At 45.3% G+C, this 20,680-nt stretch overlaps 1 protein-coding gene across 1 annotated transcript; it reads left to right on the top strand.

The window, feature by feature from the left end:
• The first annotated feature begins 8,322 nt into the window (after nucleotides 1-8,322).
• Nucleotides 8,323-17,045, top strand: LOC138082894 (pregnancy-associated glycoprotein 2-like). The gene is made up of 9 exons (XM_068976358.1): nucleotides 8,323-8,375; nucleotides 9,457-9,607; nucleotides 10,571-10,688; nucleotides 10,792-10,910; nucleotides 12,124-12,317; nucleotides 13,428-13,544; nucleotides 15,124-15,265; nucleotides 15,350-15,445; nucleotides 16,893-17,045. Exons 1-9 carry the CDS (start codon nucleotides 8,323-8,325, stop codon nucleotides 17,043-17,045), a joined length of 1,143 nt encoding a protein of 380 aa, XP_068832459.1.
• The last annotated feature ends 3,635 nt before the right edge of the window (nucleotides 17,046-20,680 follow it).

Genomic DNA, 20,680 nt, shown 5'->3' with positions numbered 1-20,680 from the left:
CCCCCTGTTACATGCATGGAGAGAGAAAGAGAAGAGAGTTCCTTACTCTCTTTACATGTACATTCACTCCACATACATAGGCTGAATACCTGTACAGCAAGTTGGCTACATACAAACCTTGGCAGGTATGGTCTCCAGGCAAGGCCCAAGCAAGGTCAGAAGGCAGTCAGAGGCCTGCTCCCATACTTCTGAAATCTGAGCAAAACTACCTCCATTTTTTTTTCCCTAACAATTGACTTTAGGTTTGCTTAGACTGAAGAGCATAAGAATAAGGACAAAGAACACAAGCAGCTTTATGAATTCTATAAGTCAAATAACAATTCCAGATAGTCAATAGAAATAAAGTGATCAAAGAAACAAGTAACGGTTAAGCAATGGAAAAAATAACTTTTGAGCAGTACAGGATTAAGTAAAGAAAAAGTCCCATCATGAATGAGAATTATGATTCTGTAAATCAAATATATCCATTAACTTATTGGCAGCAATAGTAGTAACCGTAGAATGTTCTATCAAGATATGATTACATTTATCAATGAAATTTTGTTAACTCTTTGAAAATAAAAGTGTTAATAGCTCAGTTGTGTCCAGCTCTTGGTATCTCCATGGACTATAGCCTGTCAGGCTCCTCTGATCTGAGGTGGACCAATCAGAGCTCTCCACTCTTCCCCAGGAGCATACTGGATACTTTCCGACTTGGAGGGCTCATCTTATGGTATCATATCTTTTTGCCTTTTCATACTGTTCACTGGGTTCTTGCATAAAAAGTACTGGAATGGTTTTGTAATTTCTTCCTTCAGTGGACAACAGTTTGTCAGAACTCTTCACTGTGACCCATATGGGTGACCTCGGCCAGCATGACTCATAGTGTCTTTGAGTTAAGCAAGCCCTGTCCCCATGACAACGCTGTGATCCATGAAGGGGAAGCAGTGACAGATTTTATTTTCTTGGGCTCCAAAATTGCTGTGGACTGTGACTGTTCAGTTCAGTTCAGTTGCTTAGTCGTGTCCGACTTTTTGTGACCCCATGAATCGCAGCACGCCAGGCCTCCCTGTCCATCACCATCTCCCGGAGTTCACTCAGACTCACGTCCATCAAGTCAGTGATGCCATCCAGCCATTTCATCCTCTGTCGTCCCCTTCTCCTCCTGCCCCCAATCCCTCCCAGCATCAGAGTCTTTTCCAATGAGTTAACTCTTCGCATGAGGTGAGGTGGCCAAAGTACTGGAGTTTCAGCTTTAGCGTTATTCCTTCCAAAGAACACCCAGGGTTGATCTCCTTCAGAATGGACTGGTTGGATCTCCTTGCAGTCCAAGGGACTCTCAAGAGTCTTCTCCAACACCACAGTTCAAAACCATCAATTCTTTGGCTCTCTGCCTTCTTCACAGTCCAACTCTCACATCCATACATGACTACAGGAAAAACCATAGCCTTGACTACACGGACCTTAGTCGGCAAAGTAATGTCTCTGCTTTTGAATATACAACCTAGGTTGGTCATAACTTTTCGTCCAAGGAGTAAACATCTTTTAATTTCATGGCTGCAATCACCATCTGCAGTGATTTTGGAGCCCAGAAAAATAAAGTCTGACACTGTTTCCACTGTTTCCCCATCTATTTCCCATGAAGTGATGGGACCGGATGTCATGATCTTCGTTTTCTGAATGTTGAGCTTCAAGCCAACTTTTTCACTCTCCTCTTTCACTTTCATCAAGAGGCTTTTTAGTTCCTCTTCACTTTCTGCCATAAGGGTGGTGTCATTTGCATATCTGAGGTTATTGATATTTCTCCCAGCAATCTTGATTCCAGCTTGTACTTCTTCCAGCCCAGTGTTTCTCATGATGCACTCTGCATATAAGTTAAATAAGCAGGGTGACAATATACAGCCTTGACGTACTCCTTTTCCTATTTGGAACCAGTCTGTTGTTCCATGTCCAGTTCTAACTGTTGCTTCCTGACCTGCATACAGATTTCTCAAGAGGCAGGTCAGGTGGTGTGGTATTCCCATCTCTCTCAGAATTTTCCACAGTTTATTGTGATCCACACAGTCAAAGGCTTTGGCATAGTCAATAAAGCACAAATAGATGTCTTTCTGGAACTCTCTTGCTTTTTCCATGATCCAGCAGATGTTGGCAATTTGATCTCTGGTTCCTCTGCCTTTTCTAAAACCAGCTTGACCATCTGGAAGTTCACGGTTCACGTATTGCTGAAGTCTGGCTTGGAGAATTTTGATCATTACTTTGCTAATGTGTGAGATGAGTGCAATTGTGTGAGAGTTTGAGCATTCTTTGGCATTGCCTTTCTTTTGGATTGGAATGAAAACTGACCTTTTCCAGCCCTGTGGCCACTGCTGAGTTTTCCAAGTTTGCTGGTATATTGAGTGCAGCGCTTTCACAGCATCATCTTTCAGGATTTGAAATAGCTCAACTGGAATTCCATCACCTCTACTAGCTTTGGTTGTAGTGATGCTTTCTAAGGCCTACTCAAGTTCAAATTCCAGGATGTCTGGCTCTAGATTTGTGATCACATCATCATGATTATCTGGGTCGTGAAGATCTTTTTTGTACAGTTCTTCTGTATATTCTTGCCACTTCTTCTTAATATCTTCTGCTTCTGTTAGGTCCATACCATTTCTGTCCTTTATTGAGCCCATCTTTTCATGAAATATTCCCTTGGTATCTCTAATTTTCTTGAAGAAATCTCTAGTCTTTCCCATTCTGTTCTTTTCCTCTATTTCTTTACATTGATCGCTGAAGAAGACTGTAGCCATGAAATTAAAAGATGCATGTTCCTTGAAAGGAAAGCTGTGACAAAATTGTGTTTGCATGCTAAGTAACTTCAGTCATTTTTGACCCTTTGTGACCCTATGGATTGTAACCTGCCAGGCTCCTCTGTCCATGGAGATTTTCCAGACAAGACTGGGTACTGGAATGGATTGCCATCCCTCCTCCAGGGGATATTTCCCACCCAGGGATCGAACCTGCATCTCTTATTTCTCCTGCATTGGCAGACAGATTTTTTTTTTTTTTACCACTAGCACCACCTGGGAAGCCCTGACAAACTTAGGCAGCATATTAAAAAGCAGACATCGCTTTAATGACAAAGGTCCCTATAAGCAAGGCTATCGTCTTTCCACTAGTCAGATATTTTTGTGAGAGTTGGACCTTAAATAAGGCAGAGTGCCAAAGAATTGATGCTTTCAAAGGAGAAGACTCTTGAATGTCCCTTAGATATCAAGGAAATCAAACCAGTCAATCCTAAAGGAAATCAATCCTGAATGCTCATTGGAAGGACTGATGCTGAGCTGAAGCTCCAATACTTTGGCCATCTGGTGTGAACAGCTGATTAATTGGAAAAGACCCTGATGCTGGGAAAGACTGAAGGCAGGAGGAGAAAAGGGCAACAGAGTATGTGATGGCTGGATGGCATCACTGATGTGATGGACATGAACTTGGGCAAACTCCAAGAGATGGTGAAGGACAGGGAAGCCTGGCGTGCTGTAGTCCATGGAGTCACAAAGACTTGAACACAACTTGGCAACTGAACAATAATGACAACACATGTTGATCATTTGTATTGGAAGGGAACCACTGAAGTTACCAAAATCTAGGCTCTCTGTGCATCAATGCCAAAAAGAAATAGAGACACATTGCTGGGAGAAATATCAACAACCTCAGATATAATGATGATACAATCTTTATGGCAGAAAGTGAAGAGGAACTAAAGAGCCTCTTAATGAGGGTAAAAGAGGAGTGTGAAAAAGCTGACTTAAAACTCTAAGATCATGGCATCCAGTCCCATTACTTCATGGCAAATAGATGGGGAAAGTGGAAGCAGTGACAGATTTTATTTTCTTGTGCTCTAAAATCACTGTGGACAATGACTGCAGCCACAAAATTAAAAGGTGCTTGCTTCTTGGAAGAAAAGCTATGATAAACATAGGTGATGTATTAAAAAGCAGAGACACCATTTTACCAACAAAGGTCTGTTAGTCAAAGCTATGATTTTTATCTAGTAGTTGTGTACAGATGTGAGAGTTGGACCATAAACAAGGCTGAGCGCCAAGAATTGATGTTTACTTTTTGTGGTGCTAGAGAAAGCTCTTGGGAGTCCCTTGGACTGCCAAGGAGATCAAGCCAGTGAATCCTAAAGGAAATCAAAGCTGAATATTCATTGGAAGGACTGATGCTGAAGCTGAAGCTCCAATATTTTGGCCACCTGATGTGAAGTGCCAACACATTGGAAAAGACCCTGATGCTGGGAAAGATTGAAGGCAGGAGGAGAAGGGGACAACAGAAGATGAGATGGTTGGATGGCATCACTGACTCACAGGATGTGAGTTTGAGCAAACAAAGGGAGATAGTGAAGGACAGGAAAGCCTGGAGTTCTGCAGACCGTGGGGTCAAAAAAGAGTTAGACATCACTTAGCAACTGAACAACAACAAAGAGGCAAAGAGATTTCCCAAATTACAGGTGACTCAGTTATCTATGGACCAATTTTCCTCTTGCTGGAGGCCTTTAATGAGAATTTCAATTTTTTTCACCTAATTCTGCAACCCCATGTTTCTCAGGTTTGGAACAGTCCTTAATATACCATTTTCATTTTCTTAGACTGGACTCCTCAACATATTTAATCCTGTGGGTTTTCAGTGAACTTTGTACCTACTGCATGATTGGCACTTGGAGTCTCAATATTACAGTAATATCTACAGTCATTTGTTTCCATATCAATCAAAGCCCCAATGACAAGTCAATAACTGTTTTTCAAATATAGTGTAGTTTATCCTGGCCTCTAGAAATCTACTTTTGAAGCCCATAGCCATTCTTTTGCCTTTCTATTTTTGCTGTTAGCTCCAATTAGTATACAGTTCACTTATAGATAAATGCAATTCAGTGTCATTGGGTGGTACTGGCCATAAGTCTAAAGCATGCTGTATTGTACATTTAGTGGCATCAGAATCCTGTTACCACTCATCAGCGCATTGAACTTTATAGTTTGTTTCCTATTTTGTAGACTGGAACTCAATATTTGGTTCACATGTAAATTATGCTGTCACCAGAGACCAAATAGCCCTATAAATTTTTGATCCTCCCTCTTCATTGGGGAGTTTTAAGCTCCATTATCTTTTGTGTAGCCTTAGGTAAAATCTCTCTTTGTCCTTTAGCCCATTATAGTCCCCAAATTAAAACTCTAGGCAGGTCTCTGAATTTTGGAGGGATTATTATGGTCACAGTGTACCTCTGCTTTAGCTATTGACAGGTGAACTTTACCTTAGAGAGTCACTTTACATATTCAGCTTGTGCAAACTTTACTATGGCTATTTCAGCTACAGATTGGAAAGTGGAGACTTGGCCAGCTAAGATATGATTTTGACATTGTAACACAGACAATAGTTCTTGCAAAATGCTTAATTCTTTCTCCAGTTTTGATCTCTCTTCAATGAATCTTAATTTGGCTTCATGAACCTTATGGGACCAGCACTGCTTATTCTCATCCTTTCTCAATTGGAATGACCTACAAAAGCTCAGTGACTTCTAAAGTTTTGGCCAGCTTTTAGAGTCCCAGTTCTCACACAATCCAGGATATGCCCCATTCAGTAGCTAATAAGAAGTAAGGCAAATCTTCCCATCCAGATAAAAGCTTGATTAAAGAGTGACATTTTTCATGAATTGGCTCATAGGGGCAAATGATGTTTTGTTGACAGTTTTATTTCATTTTAGGTTCAAAGAATCTGATAACACAATAAACAACTCCTTACAAAGAATTTCAATTTCTAAAAATAATTATTTAACTTAATTTCAATATACAGTCCTTAAAGAAAAGAAATAGAAACAATAGAGAGAAGTAACAGCTTGTACATCACCAACTTGGGAGACAACCTGTCCAGAACTGAAGAGCCCTGAAAAGTTCCAGAAGAAGGCAATCTGGAATCCCAATTGGGAAAGAGTCCTAGGTGGTCCTTGGACATCACGACTGGGACTACAGATTGCAGTTTTGGGGCCCTCCACTTATAATCCCAGGCTGCAAGCTGAAATCATCATCAATTTCCCTGTAAAAGTGCAGCTCTAGTTTGGCTTTAATTTTTTACAAAGCTTTTTTCTTTCACCTTGTGAATTACAAGATTCTCCAGACCCTGGAGGCTAGCCAGACCTCAAGGGGCTCAGGAAATTCCAAGACTCACTCCCTCTTCTTATCTAAGGTGCTAGTTGACATCACTGATAACAGTTGGTGTGCTTGCAGCAGGCATGTAATCCAGGCCGAGTCCAGGAAAGGTCAGAACTTGATCAGAGGCTTGCTCTCCTACTTCTGAAGCCTGAAGAATACTGCCTTAATTTTCATTTCCCTAATAGCATCACAGCTTCCCAAGTGGCGCTAGTGGCAAAGAACTCCTGCCACTGCAGGAGCCATGGGTTTGATGCCTGGGTTGGGAAGGTCCTCTGGAGTAGATAATGGCAACCCACTCCAGTGTTCTTGCCTGGAGAATCCCATGGACGGAGGAGTCTGGCAGGCTACGGTCCATGGGAGCGCAAAGAGTCAGACACAAAGAGCATCACATTTCTTCCAGTATTGAAACTGCTCTTTTGTAATACTGCTATAGAACTTCCAACATCTGCTGGATCATCAAAAAAGGAAAAGAGTTCCAGAAAAACATCTATTTGTGCTTTATTGACTATGCCAAAGCCTTTGACTGTGTGGACCACAATAAACTGTGGAAAATTCTGGAAGAGATGGGAATACCAGACCACCTGGTATTCTTGAGAAACCTGTATGCAGGTCAGGAAGCAATGGTTAGAAGTGGACATGGAACAACAGACTGGTTCCAAATAGGAAAAGGAGTACGTCAAGGCTGTATATTGTCACTCTGCTCATTTAACTTCTATGCAGCGTACATCATGAGAAACGCTGGGCTGGAAGAAGCACAAGCTGGAATCAAGATTGCCAGAAGAAATATCAATAACCTCAGATATGCAGATGACAGCACCCTTATGGCAGAAAGTGAAGAGGAACTCAAAAGCCTCTTGATGAAAGTGAAAGAGGAGAGTTAACAGTTGGCTTAAAGCTCAACATTCAGAAAACTAACATCACGGCATCTGGTCCCATCACTTCGTGGGAAATAGATGGGGAAACAGTGGAAACAGTGTCAGACGTTATTTTTCTGGGCTCCAAAATCACTGCAGATGGTGATTGCAGCCATGAAATTAAAACACACTTACTTCTTGGAAGGAAAGTTATGATCAACCTAGATAACATATTGAAAAGCAGAGATATTACTTTGCCAACAAAGGTCTGTCTAGTCAAGGCTATGGTTTTTCCTGTGGTCATGTACGGATGTGAGAGTTGGACTGTGAAGAAAGCTGAGCACTGAAGAATTGATGCTTTTGAACTGTGGTGTTGGAGAAGACTCTTGAGAGTCCCTTGGACTGCAAGGAGATCCAACCAGTCCATCCTAAAGGAGATCAGTCCTGGGTGTTCATTGGAAGGACTGATGCTAAAGCTGTAACTCCAATACTTTGGCCACTTCATGTGAAGAGTTGACTCATTGAAAAAGAGTCTGATGCTGGGAGGGATTGGGGGCAGGAGGAGAAGGGGACGACAGAGGATGAGATGGCTGGATGGCATCACTGACTCGATGGACATGGGTTTAAGAGAACTCCGGGAGTTGGGAGTTGGTGATGGACAGGGAGGCCTGGCGTGCTGCGATTCATGGGGTCGCAAAGAGTCGGACATGACTGAGTGACTGAACTGAACTGATAGAACTTCGATGCGGTTTGGTGTCAATAGTGTCTCTGATCTGTGTCATCTGTCCCACTACCTAAAGCCACTCATATGTCACCACACTGTGTTGTGTTGTGCAAGTCATTTCAGTCATGTCCGACTCTGCCATTTGACCTCTTTTCCTCCTAGCAGTCTCCTCTCCAACTGAGGACAGCAATGCACATCTCATGAAGTGGCCAGGAAGACCCCATGAGATCACAAATGTCTAACATGGCCCTTAACATTTACCTTTATCACTATTAGCAGTGTTTTACCAACAAGTTGGAACAAGTCTCCCCACTCTTAGATTGTGCAGTTCAGTTTTTCACCCAAGAACGAAGGAAGAGATTACAGTGGAATTTTCTTTATTATGAGAGTTTTCCAAGTCCACTCCTCACAGACACCAATGGAGGCAAAGATTTTATCTAGAGGTTCATATTTCTCATCAGACTCAAGGTGGCTTAAAGGAGAACATTAGAGCAGGTTAGAGCATATATAGCTAGGTAATCTTCACTGCCAGTGCATGCTCAGAACTCAATCTGTCCTGAGCACTTCAGTCGAGGACAGAAGCATGAAGTGGCTTGGACTCCTCGGGCTGGTAGCTCTCTCAGAGTGCATGGTCATGTAAGTGTGGGGACTATAAGTGACATTGTCCTTTTTCTTTTGTTTTTTTTATTCTCATCCTCTTATTCTTCCGCCTGTCAGGGTTAGAAGGGAATGTAATCACTCCCTGACAGTCTAAAGTCAACTCTCACTTGTTGATAAGTACCTTGCCACAGACTCTGTGAGCCCCTAGGCTCTCCAGGCGAACCTGTAGGATCGCACAGCTCTTGGGGTCCAGCCACATCATGTCCTGTGTAAAACTGCATTCCTTGAAGTTGTTCAGTGCACAACCTGTGCAAATGTATGTGTGGTCTGAAGAAACAGCATTTCTGCTGTATGTGGTTCTAGGTCTCCTCTCTGGTCTCTCTTCATTTCTGTGTGAATGTGTCTGTGTCTTCAACTCTATCTCTCTATTTTATCTATCTCTTTGGATGTCTCTGTGCATGCAGAACTCTCTTAGATTTTTTTCCTTTTTAAAAACATTCTTCTTGGCTTCTCTTAACCTCCTTAATTTATTCCCCATCTCCTGGCCTCCTCTCTTCTGCTTGAGCCCAGAAGAAAGATCAGTAGTACTATTTCTGTGCTCTTTTAGCTCTAACAAGCAGTGTGACCTCAGCCAAGTCTCCAACTCCCTTCATTTCAAATTCGTCCCCTGTTTAAAGAGGATGATGAATCCCTTCCACCTCCCTCCCCGAGCTTCCTTGAGAAGGGTACAGTGGGATGACCACGGCAACGGTAATGGCTGCCATTGCTGAGACTTCCTGTATATAAGGTGCACTACATCCATCATCTCGCTTAATATCCAAGCCATTCTATGTGGGGGGGTGGTTTTGGTGGGGATTTTTTTATTGCACCTTTTTACCAACGGGGAAATTGAGTTTTCAATGGTCATATGCCTTACCCAAGATTACGCAACAGAACCTATGTTCAGACCTAGGTCTTTGCCATGGTCATTGCATGGCATCCTCATAATAAGGTGACACTCATAAAAATGCTTGGAAGATACACAGTGCCATTCCAACGTCAGGTATGACAGTCTCTATAACACAGACAGCTGATGGCGGCCCCTTCTTTGTTTTCTTTTCCTCATGGCTGGTGAAAGAATCCCTATTATGAAAATGAAGACCATGCGAGAAACTCTAAGGGAAAGAAGTTTGCTGACAAATTTCTCTGAGGAACACCCTTACAGCCTGTCCCAGAATGCCACTAATGACCGAAACATAATTTATCATCCTCTGAGGAACCATAAGGATGTGAGTGTGTTGGAAGGATGGTGCTCCACAGCGCCCCCTGGTGCTCTGGCTTTGCACTGGGGTTCAAGTGGAGATGCCAGCGGGGTGGTTGGGGCTGGGGCTCCTGCAGGAGGCAGAAATACGGGGGAACAGGGACCCATTCCCAGAGGAGAAGGCAGTCTCATCTTCAACTCTTGGTCTGTGGTGATTGGGCCCAGCAATGACTAGGGGGCAGACAAACATCCATTTCTGTGCCAAAGGTGTATCATTAGTTTGAGGGAGATTGTTCTTTCTGAGCTAAGTGAGCCACTCAGTTACAGATGAAGGGTAAACCATGCCGATCAAAAGATAAAGGCAACTGCAAATCAGTTGTGAAATCCCGGCAGACGTATGTCAGCATCCACAGATGCATGGATACCAGTGAAAAAGTTAATGAGCCCCTATGGCATGTGAGCCCATATGAATCTAACACTATAGTGTTGCTTGATTTGAAAAAAAGTCTGATATCTTCTTCATGAATGCACAGGCCATCCCGAGAGACAGGCAGGGAGTAAATAGCTGTCAAATAAATTGGCCACCTGCCTGTTGTTGAGAGGTCATGGTCTGAGTTTAGAAGAAGTGGCCTGGGGTGATCGAGGAGGGCCATCTGTAAGAGAAGGGGCTCAGTCTGGAAGAGGAGACTGGAGTGCTTCTCAAATGAAGCGGCCACGACTTCCCTCTGGGTCCAGTGGTTAAGAATCTGTGCTTCTATTGAAGGAGTGGCGGGTTCCATCCTTAGTCAAGACAGTAAGATCTAGCATGCCATGCAGCCCTAACAGAAAGAAAAGGAATCAAATCAGGCAGTCATCTGAGCAGAGGCTGTGTGGCGTGGTTGGAGAGTGATTTCAGGAGACACGGGACACCTCAAGGGTGGCAGCAGTCTGCGAATCAAGGGTGGCCAGTGCAGCCAAGTCTGCCCTAATCTCCCCACCTTGGCCTCTGTAGTTTTCCTACATCGGCAACATCAACATTGGAACACCCCCCCAGGAGTTCCAGGTCCTCTTTGACACTGGCTCATCTGGCTTGTGGGTGCCCTCCATATACTGCCAGAGTCCCAGCTGCTGTGAGTACCTGCTCCCCTCCTCACCTCGCCCATCTTGTATTTCCCCTCCAACTCCCTTCTCCATCCTTGGCACCTGGGGGACACTCATCTCTTGTGTCTGCAGATAAACATAACAGCTTCGTCCCTTGTAACTCCTCCACCTTCAAGGCCACCAACAAGATCTTCAATACCAACTACAGCTCTGTGTCGATAAAGGGATATCTTGTCTATGACACCGTTCGGGTAATGTGGAAACAGAAGCTAAGTTGGGGCTGCCCTGGGAGCAACCACTGCTTACAAAACAGATGCCAGACCAGCTGGCAGTCCCCTAGTGACTGGATGTCTGCCCCTCAGGACCCTGTCCCTGGGTAGATAGCACCTCAGCTGACACACAAACTCCCAGAATAGCTAATCCAGACAGTGGCTCGGGGCAGGGACCTTACAGCTCCTTTGCCCGTGAGCAGCTCAAGATTCGTTTCACTAGGAGCAGGGAGAGGGAGGAGAAAACACCACATTTATATTCTCAGGCTATGCTGGCACCTTCATGGTAATAACTCATGCGACCCTGCAGCAATCACACGCAGCAGGTACTATGATTAGCTTCATGACACAGGTGAAGGAACTGAGGTGCAGAGAGCAAGGGCCTTGCCAGGGTCACACATCTAGTAAGTGGTGGAGCTGGGCTAGCCAATCAGGACTCAAGCAGGTGTGGGAATTTGGGAAGAGGATAAAACTGATTCAGGGTCCCTGGTGGCAGCATAGAGCTTCAGGTATCCAGACAAGGAAAGCAGGGGGCCAAACACATGGGAGGGGACTGATAAATAGGTTCTCACTCTAGGGGAATTTTGACAGTGTAATAAAAACAATGGCCTGACTTCCCCAAAGTGCTTGAATATTTCTGCATCCACCCCACCCTGTCTCTTTCTCTCTCTTTTCCTCTGTATTTCCCAAACAAACACATGCACACACAAACACATCCCCAAATGCATGTTTCCCAGGCAGAATTTTCTGGAGGTCCTTGCAAGTGACATTAAATAACGGGGCTTCTGTCTCTCTGGGCAGACATAGAATTCACAAGCATTGCCTTGAATTCAGTTCATTTGTGTCATCACATCATAGTGATGCCAAAGAGCAGGCTATCCCGCTCTCTACTCATTTTGTCCTCAGGGGGCACCACTGGGTCCTGTCCTGACTCTTGGTTGCCCCACCTGTACAGAAGGCATGATGGCCAATTTGACTCACTCAGATGGAGCAGGAGGAGCAGGTGTTGTTAAAACCCACAGCCCCGCAAAAATGGAACACGAATTCCTGTCCCAGCTTGGTCTAACCAACTGAGATCAGTCCAGAGTATAGGCAAGCCTCAGTTCTTCTCTGCAGTGCTAATGACATCTACACCCCAGCCCAGTCCCAGCCCCACTTCCCAATCCTTTATGTGGGAACACTCTCCTCTCTACAGATCGGGAACCTTGTTAGTGTGGCCCAGCCATTTGGCCTAAGCCTGAAGGAGTTTGGGTTTGAAGATGTACCCTTTGATGGCATCCTGGGACTAGGTTACCCCCGACCCACTGTCACAGGGGCCTCCCCGATCTTCGACAACCTGATGAAACAAGGAGTCTTTTCTGAGCCTGTCTTTGCCTTCTACTTGAGCAGGTAAGTCTGAGGTGGGTCAGACCTCTCTAATTCAGCGGTAAGATGGTTTCAGTTGCATTAAAAATTATAGACCATATGATCCGGAAGTTTCCTGAGAGATAGTCTAGCCCAGGTAACTATGGCCCCAGGGCCTTACCTGGCCCCACCACTGGTATTTGTAAATAAAATTTTATTGATCAAAACCATGATCACGGGCTCATGGGCAGGGACTTGGTCCAGTGGGTGGGGGAAGAGGGAGAACAATGGAAGGTGTCAGGAAACAGGTTGGAGGAAAAAGCAATAGGATTTGCTGATGGATTAGATATGGAAGGGCTTCCCTGGTGACTCAGATATTAAAGAATGTGCCTGCAATGCAGGGGACTCAGGTTTGATCCCCAGATCAGGAAGCTCCCCTGGAGAAGGGAATGGCTATCTACTCCAGGATTTTTGACTGGAGAATTCCAAGGACAGAGGAGCCTGGTGGGCTATTGTCCATGGGGTTGCAGAGTCAGCCACGACTGTGTGACTGACAGACACATACAAACACATTTGATATGGAAAAAAGGAGAGGGGTGGCATGAATGTTTCCTTCCATACTAACACTTCCCCAGGAGCCCAGGACCAGCTACACAGTCTGTGGGAGCCAGTGCAAAGTAAAAATGTGGGACCCTTTGTTTAAAAAGTATTTGGATTTCAAGACAGGGAGAGCCCCATGAACAGCACAGGTCACAGGCTCGTGAAGCCATCCCTGGATGAGACTGAACCCTCACCCTCATTGTCCTTAAGCCTGGGATGTTTTTGAAAAATGACAGGCTAGACAAGGAGGAAGCCAGACTCCTCCAGCACAGTATCCTCTGAGGGTATTTCTCAGCACTTATGTTGCCATACAGGACCAAGTCCTCCTCAGAAAGTTGTGGTCAAAGCACAGCCTGGCTGCCTACCTTTGGACTTCTGTGACACTCATTAGCTGTGACCAACCCAGGTCCACTACTCAATGCCTCTGAGCCTCGATTTCTGCGTCTCTAAAATGGATTGTGTAGTAGTGCCTCTGATGGGTGGATAAGCACAACCCTCAGATAGCGTGTGATGTTACTCTCTTCTAGCAAGACCCTCTCTTCCTTCTCTCCACAGTCAGAAGGAGAATGGCAGCGTGGTGATGTTTGGAGGGGTGAACCGTGACTACTATAAGGGAGAACTCAACTGGGTACCAGTGTCCCAAGTGGGCAACTGGCATATAAATGTGGACAGGTAAGCCTCTCCTTCTGAGAGCCACCCCAAGTGAGGCTCCCACATGTGCACGTGGACTCATGCAGACACACACAAATGCACCCCAGCTACACAGTCACATACACAGACACAGACTCCACCCCAAAAGACGCACATAGAAACACACATAGCATCAGACTTATAAACACACAAAGGCACACAAATACCAATACAAACACAGACACATAGAGAAACAGTGATATGCAGACATAGACACACACACACCCAAGACACAAATAGACACATGCAGACATACAAGCACACAGATACACACACCTCCCATGGATTGATGATCACCCCAGGCCTCCTGATCAGGGCTCTGATCAGGAGAATGGGGTCCAGAGAGGCCTGTGCAGCTGGGGGAGGGCTGCACCCACCACACTGTGAGGTCTGGAACATGTCTGAGGACCCTAAAGTGTAGTGAAAAGAGGATCAGGGAGAATTTCACCAGCCTGAACATGGTTGTGATAAGATGACCAAATGACCAGGGCTACCTGGGACTGAGGAAGTTCTCAGTACACAGTACTGCCAGTTTAAAAGCAGGGCAAGCCCTTAATAAACTGGTAAAATTGATCTTCTTAAGGAGAAGCTACCCAGCAGTGGAGAGAGGTTGGCTGCAATCTTGAGATTTGAAAGCTAATCAAACAGAGAGATGCCTTCCTAGCCATAACTACCTGCTTTTCTTCCAAGGCACACAGTGGGGCAGGGGCTGTGACAGAAGGAATCAGGAAGCTGGGATTCAGGAGTGGCCTGAAAACAAGGGACAATAATTGATGGGAATCTGTGTGATACCCTCAGATAAAAGTTTTCCTGTGTTTCAGTGGCCCTCTGGGCTAGCTCAGGCATTGCTTGGCTGAGGGCCTCAGTGTCTGAGCCAGATGAAGGGGCAGGGTGCAGGAAGACAACCTTTCCCAGGGCAGCCTGGGTCTCCCTCCCACTAACTCTCTGAGCACCTGTTGCCTCAGGGAATCTCCATATTCACGCTTATTATTGGTCAGACACCAGATAAAGGTATCTGGATGTTCCTCATTCATTTTTTTTCATGGATTCATTCATTCATTCACAAGCATACACTTGCATCCCTTGTGTGCTGGGGACTTGGGGGAGGCATTGAGGACACAACTTGCCCTCCCATCTAGTGAGGCAGATGCACCCGAAATGACTTACACACAGTGAATTACCACCTCGGCACCTGCTAGACATGGGGAAGAGTCTACAGAGACTGAGCAAGACAGGAGCCTGATCTGGGTTAGGGGGAGACTTCATTGACAAAGTGACATTTGGAAACTAAAAGATGAGAAGAAATCATCTAGATGAAGGAGATAGGTGGTCTTCTAGGAAGGGTGATCAGCACATGCCAAGGCCCTGAGATGAAAGAGCTGGTTCATTCAATAACTGAAGGGAAGTCAAAGAGGATGAAATGACCAGAGCAAAGGAAAACAGAGTCAGGGCAAGGGCTGAAAGGCTGTTCAGGAGACGGTCACACAGTCATGTTCAGGGGGCAGTCGTGGGGGAGATTCCAGAGTGATGCTGGTGCCTGTTTTATCCCATTTTCTCTCAGCATCTCCATGAACGGGACAGTGGTTGCTTGTAAACGTGGCTGCCAGGCTCTCTTGGATACGGGGACTGCCTTTCTGCGTGGCCCAAGAGGACCGGTCAGCAAAATCCAGAAATTCATCCATGCCAGGCCCATCGGTCGTGAGGTGAAGTGTCACTCCACGGGGTCTCTCTCAGGCTCTCCACACAAAGATCAGCAGAGCCAACCTCTCTCCCTCTTTCTGTTACAGCACGTAGTTTCCTGCCAATCCGTCGGGACACTGCCTCCTGTTGTCTTCACTATCAATGGGATAGACTATCCAGTACCCGCCGAAGCTTACACCCAAGTGAGGGGATAACCCTGGGGGCTGGTTCTCAAATCTGGGACTTGCAGGAACCCTTAAGCTGCTGCTGGGAGGAGGGCGCCCTCTGCAGGCTCAGCCACATCATTGCAGATGTGGCTGAGCCCATGCGGCTGGGCCAGTGCCTCCCACAAAACCAACCACTTGAGAGTAAATGACAGTCTGGGAGAGTCATCTTCCCGAAAGAAGTGTGGAGTCAATACCCTATGCCGGCACGGTGGGAGTCACAAGGAGAGGGGAACACTAAGGGCCTTTGCCTTAAACAGCTTTAGTTTAACCAGAGCCCTCAGATGCACGAACATGGAAAGTCAGCTCTAGCAATCTGTGAAATAGCCAAGTGACAAGGAGGGTTGGCTGGGGACAGACCCAGTGTTATCTCCCACTCTAGTGATTAACAGTCTTCGTTCCCTTCTTGGAAGTGTCCAGGTTGGGATCATAAACTACATGGTTCCCTAGCTCTTGGCTGCAACTTCCCCTTGCTAAGCCCCAGTGCCCCATCTGTGAGTTGGGCTACCTGACTCCGCAGGTGGGTGCTCATATGAGTAAAGGGTGCACAGAGACTGCACAACTCTTGCACACGGTTGAGGTTTAATGTCAGTTCTCTATGGGAGTTCAGAGCAGGCTAATGGGCTCAAAGAAGCTTTTGAGGAAGACAGGGAATTTCATTAATTCTAAAACCCTAGACTCATGGAGACCTGAGGAACACTTCTTGGTCAATGCAAATCTAAACTGGATTCCATGCAAATGGCACCCCTGGGGGCTGGGCAAAGGGGTTCTGGGGGCAGGTTAGGGGTGATGAGGGCTACAGACTTAGGGGCACCAGGGAAAATCACCAACCCAGCCTGGAGTGACCAGGGAGAGTGAGAGTGGGTCAAGGAAGGCTTTGTAGAGGGCTTGAGCACAGTTTTAAGGAAAAGGGTTGTGGGGAAGAAGAAGAAACAGCATTTTCTGCAGAGAAAAGACGGAGCAAGGAACAGCAAGGAATTAAGGGCCATTCTTGTTCTCTTTTTAAAAATTTTATTTAATTATAATTGATTTACAATGATCTATTTATTCCTGCCATAAAGCAAAGAGACTCAATTATATATGTGTATATATGTATATATTTTTTCATATTATTTTCCATTACTATTTATCATGGGATGTTGAACATGGTTCCCTGTATTATACAGTATGACTTTGTTGTTTATCCATCCCCTATATATTTGCATCTTATAATCCCTGCTTGTCTGCCCCTTTTCCTCCCTAATGGCAACCACATGTCTTGGCTCTTCTAGTTGTTGGAATAGCCCCTCATTCCACCACTGCTGAGAGAGTCACTTGATTCTTATCAAAGGGAGGAAGTAAAACCAGGAAATTTGCCAACTCTGGATATTGATGAGGGAGGCAGGTAAGGGCTCAGGCTGACTAGTATGTATTTTTGTTTCCCCAGAGTTTGTCGGGCTACTGCTTCAGCAACTTTCTCGTGCGCCCACCGCGTGTGAACGAGTCGGAGACCTGGGTCCTGGGTGAGGTCTTCCTGAGGCTGTATTTCTCGGTTTTCGATCGAGGAAACAACAGGATCGGCCTGGCTCCCGCAGTGTAAATGCTGGGCTACAGGACTCAATCAGGCCCACTCCACACACACATTCATGTGAGGGCACCTGGGTGGGGCCAGGGATGCTGGTGAACTGTGTTTGTTGCTCTGCAAAGCCCTAGTCTCTATAAAGAATGAAGGATTTCATCTCATGGTGGTCATATGAATGGGTGCCTCTCTTTGGGTCAGGGAGCTGCGTCACATTTGGGAAGCATCTAGAATCAAGCCTGAAGCACAAGTGAGAGGAGCCCAACTCCAGCTGGCTTGAAGAAAAGGGGAGACTTATTGGAAGGATACTGGGGATCTGGACACACGAACCAGAGCAGAGCCAAAGATCTCTGTGCCTGCACTGATTTAGAAGCCATTGGCTCACTCTTTGCCTCCTCTGCTCCTTCCCTTTACACATCTTTGATTCTTTAAGCCTGAAAGCCTTCTTCCCTCAGGCTTCTACACTTAGTGAAGGACTCTGAAGTTGCCTGTCTCAAGGTTTTATATCCCTAAAGTATATAGCCCAGAAGGAAAGAAGCTCAGAAAACATCACTTTACCAGGAAGGGATATAACGGACTGGTCTACCTCAGATCATAAGTTTAGCCCTGGACCAACCATCCTGATGGGAGCAGGTGGTACTATGATTAGCTTTACTTAAGCGAGTGACCCTGCTCCCCAGCAAACATGATCGACAGCTTCCCCCAGAACCAGGTGACTGGAGTTGGAGTGAGGCACCATCAAAGAAGTGTCAGGCGGATGTTCTAAACCATGAAAGTGTTTATGACTGCCCAAACAACTCCATCTGCTCCTCATTTAGAAGAATGTCTGTTATTATTGTTCAGTTGCTAAGTAGTGTCTGACTCTTTGTGACCTCACAGAGTATAGCATGCCAGGCCTCCCGGTCCCTCCTTGTCTCCTCGAGTTTGCCCAAGTTAATGTCCATTGAATCGATGATGTCCTCCTACCATCTCATCTTCTGCTGCCCTCTTCTCCTTTGGCTTTCAATCTTTCCCAGTGTCAGGGTCTTTTCCAATGAGTTGGCTCTTCACATCAAGTGGCCAAAGTATGGGAGCTTCAGATTCAGTATCCATTATTCCAGTGAATATTCATAGCTGATTTCTCTTAGAATTGATTGGTTTGATCTCCTCGTTATCCAAAGAACTCTCAAGAGTCTTCTCCAGTACCACAATTCAAACACGCCAATTCTTCAGCACTCAGCCTTCTTTATGATCCAACTCTCAGGTCCATACATGACTACTGGAAAGACCACATCTTTGACTATATGGACTTTTGTTGGCAAAGTGATGTCTTTACTTTTTAATAAGCTGTCTAGGTTTCTCATAGCCTTCCTTCCAAGGAGCAAGCATCTTTCAATTTCATGGCTGTACTCACTGTCACAGTGATTTTGGAGCCCAAGAAAATAAAGTCTGATACTGCTGCTACTTTTCCCCTTCTGTTTGTCATGAAGTAATGGAACTGGATGTGTTGATCTTAGTTTTTTTTCACTTGATCTTAACCAAAAGGCTGAGAAGCAATGATCTTAGTTTTTTTAATGTTGAGTTTTAAACCAGCTTTTTCATGTTCTTCCTTCACTCTCATCAAGAGCTCTTTGGTTCCTCTCTGCTTTCTGCCATTAGAGTGGTATCATCTGCATATCTGAGGTTGTTGATATTTCTCCTGGCAAACTTGATTCCAGCTTGTAACTCATCCAGCCTGGCATTTCACATGATGTGATCTGCATATAAGTTAAATAAGCAAGGAGACAATATAAAGCCTTGTCACATGCCTTTCCCAGTTTTAAACCAGTCAGTTGTTCGTGTAAGGATCTAACTATTGCTTCTTGACCTGCTTACAAGTTTCTCAGGAGACAGGTAAGATGGTCTGGTATTCCTATCTCTTTTAAGAATTTTCCACAGTTTGTTGTGATCCACACAGTCAAAGGCTTTCATGTAGTCAGTGTACCAGAACTAGATGTTTTCCTGGAATTCCCTTGCTTTATCTACGATCCACCGGATGTTGGCAATTTGATCTCTGGTTCCTCTGACTTTTCTAAACCCAGTTTGTTCATCTGGAGGTTCTCAATCCAAGCACTGCTGAAGCCTCGCTTGAAGGATTTTGAGCATAACTTTACTAGCATGAGAAGTGAGTGCAATTATCAGGTAGTTTGAACATTCTCTAGCCCTTCTGCCCTTCTTTGGAATTGGGATGAAAAGTGACCTCTTCCAGTCCTGTGGCCACAGAAGGATGGTAAGGGGTAACAAAAATAGATTCTATTCTTCCCTTCTCAGAAGACCTCTGGCAGTGGCCTTCTTCTCCAGGGGGCATGTGGGTGAGGCTCCTCAGGACGACATATTTCCCTTCTGTCCCCCCAACCCCAGTCCCCAACTCACTGGCACCCCCACTGTTGTGTCCTTTCCAGTCCCACTTCCCAGGTGACAGGCCCATTTGGATCCCTGAGAGCCACCCGCCTCCTCCAGGGCTCAGCATTGCCCCTTCCCTTGACCTCTAGTACTGTTGGGGAGGATGCTAAGCATGTAATCGGGGACCTAGGGTACACAAAACCTTCTTCCTTTCTAAGCTGCCTCTAGGGGCAGAGCCACAAATCCTTTGGTTGGAGCTGCCATGGTTTGGCACTTTGGGAGTGGAAGCATCAGTTCTCTCCATCTGGAGACTCTAGGCAGAGACCCAGGCTGGGGATAGCAGGGGTCAGAGCTGGAGAGAGACCCAGATGAAAGAAGAAAATGGAAGGAAGAAATAAGGTGGAAAACACAATGTTTAGTATGGGCAAGAGGAGCATCAGCAAAAGGAATGTCTCCCTCTCTTCCTCATCATTTCCTTCAGTACAAATTTACTAAGTACATGCTATGACCAGATGTTGTGGTGGATCCCAGGGATAGAGAGCTGGGTTAGAAATCCAGCACCAAGTCATGGAGGCAGATAAACAGTTCTTGAAGGGGAGGGCAGATGGAGAAAACAACAGAGATGTGGGTAGGAGGCCAGAGGAGTGAAGATCTTCCTTTGCAGAGAGACAGGGAAAGGCTGGATAACAGTAGTAAGGGGGTCATGGATGTCAATCTTGCCATCCCAGCCTGAAACACACCCTTAAACCCTGCAATTACCATCTGTGTGCAGTTCAGCCATATGTCCACCCTTTCATGTGCCTGTCTCCATTGGGATGGCACTGGACTATAATTGGCTTGAGAGGAGTGAAAGGGGACTGGTTACAGAGCTGATAAAGGGAGGAAAATAGAGAATAGAACTCATTGTTTATCCTTTTAATGGAAAATATCATGAACTGGACTTAATGGAGATTTATTTATTTATTAATGCAACTTGTAAGTTATGAAAATATGATAACACATTTACAGGAGATTTGGAAAGTGCAGAGCAAAAACAGAGCGTTCTACTATACATCACAAATTTTCCTTTTAAGTAGATAGGCCTTACAAATAGCTGTGAAAAGAAGAGAAGCAAAAGCGAAGAAGAAAAAGAAAGAGATACCCATTTGAATGCAGAGTTTCACGGAACAGCAAGGAGAGATAAGAAAGTCTCCCTCAGTGATCAATGCAAAGAAATAGAGGAAAACAATAGAATGGGAAAGACTAGAGATCTCTTCAGGAAAATTAGAGATACCAAGGAAACATTTCATGTAAAG

Source organism: Capricornis sumatraensis, chromosome 8, assembly GCF_032405125.1.
Source record: "Capricornis sumatraensis isolate serow.1 chromosome 8, serow.2, whole genome shotgun sequence".
Taxonomy (NCBI): domain Eukaryota; kingdom Metazoa; phylum Chordata; class Mammalia; order Artiodactyla; family Bovidae; genus Capricornis; species Capricornis sumatraensis.
The sequence above is the reverse complement of the archived record's forward strand: the minus strand, read 5'-3'. Positions and strand labels throughout refer to the sequence as shown.

Bases quoted from the DNA above. Each gene is read 5' to 3' on its own strand.
- LOC138082894 (XM_068976358.1), top strand. From the start codon at position 8,323: ATGAAGTGGCTTGGACTCCTCGGGCTGGTAGCTCTCTCAGAGTGCATG. The intron at 10,911-12,123 runs GTAATGTGGAAA...TCCTCTCTACAG, and splicing joins TTGTCTATGACACCGTTCGG to ATCGGGAACCTTGTTAGTGT. The intron at 15,446-16,892 runs GTGAGGGGATAA...TTGTTTCCCCAG, and splicing joins CCGCCGAAGCTTACACCCAA to AGTTTGTCGGGCTACTGCTT.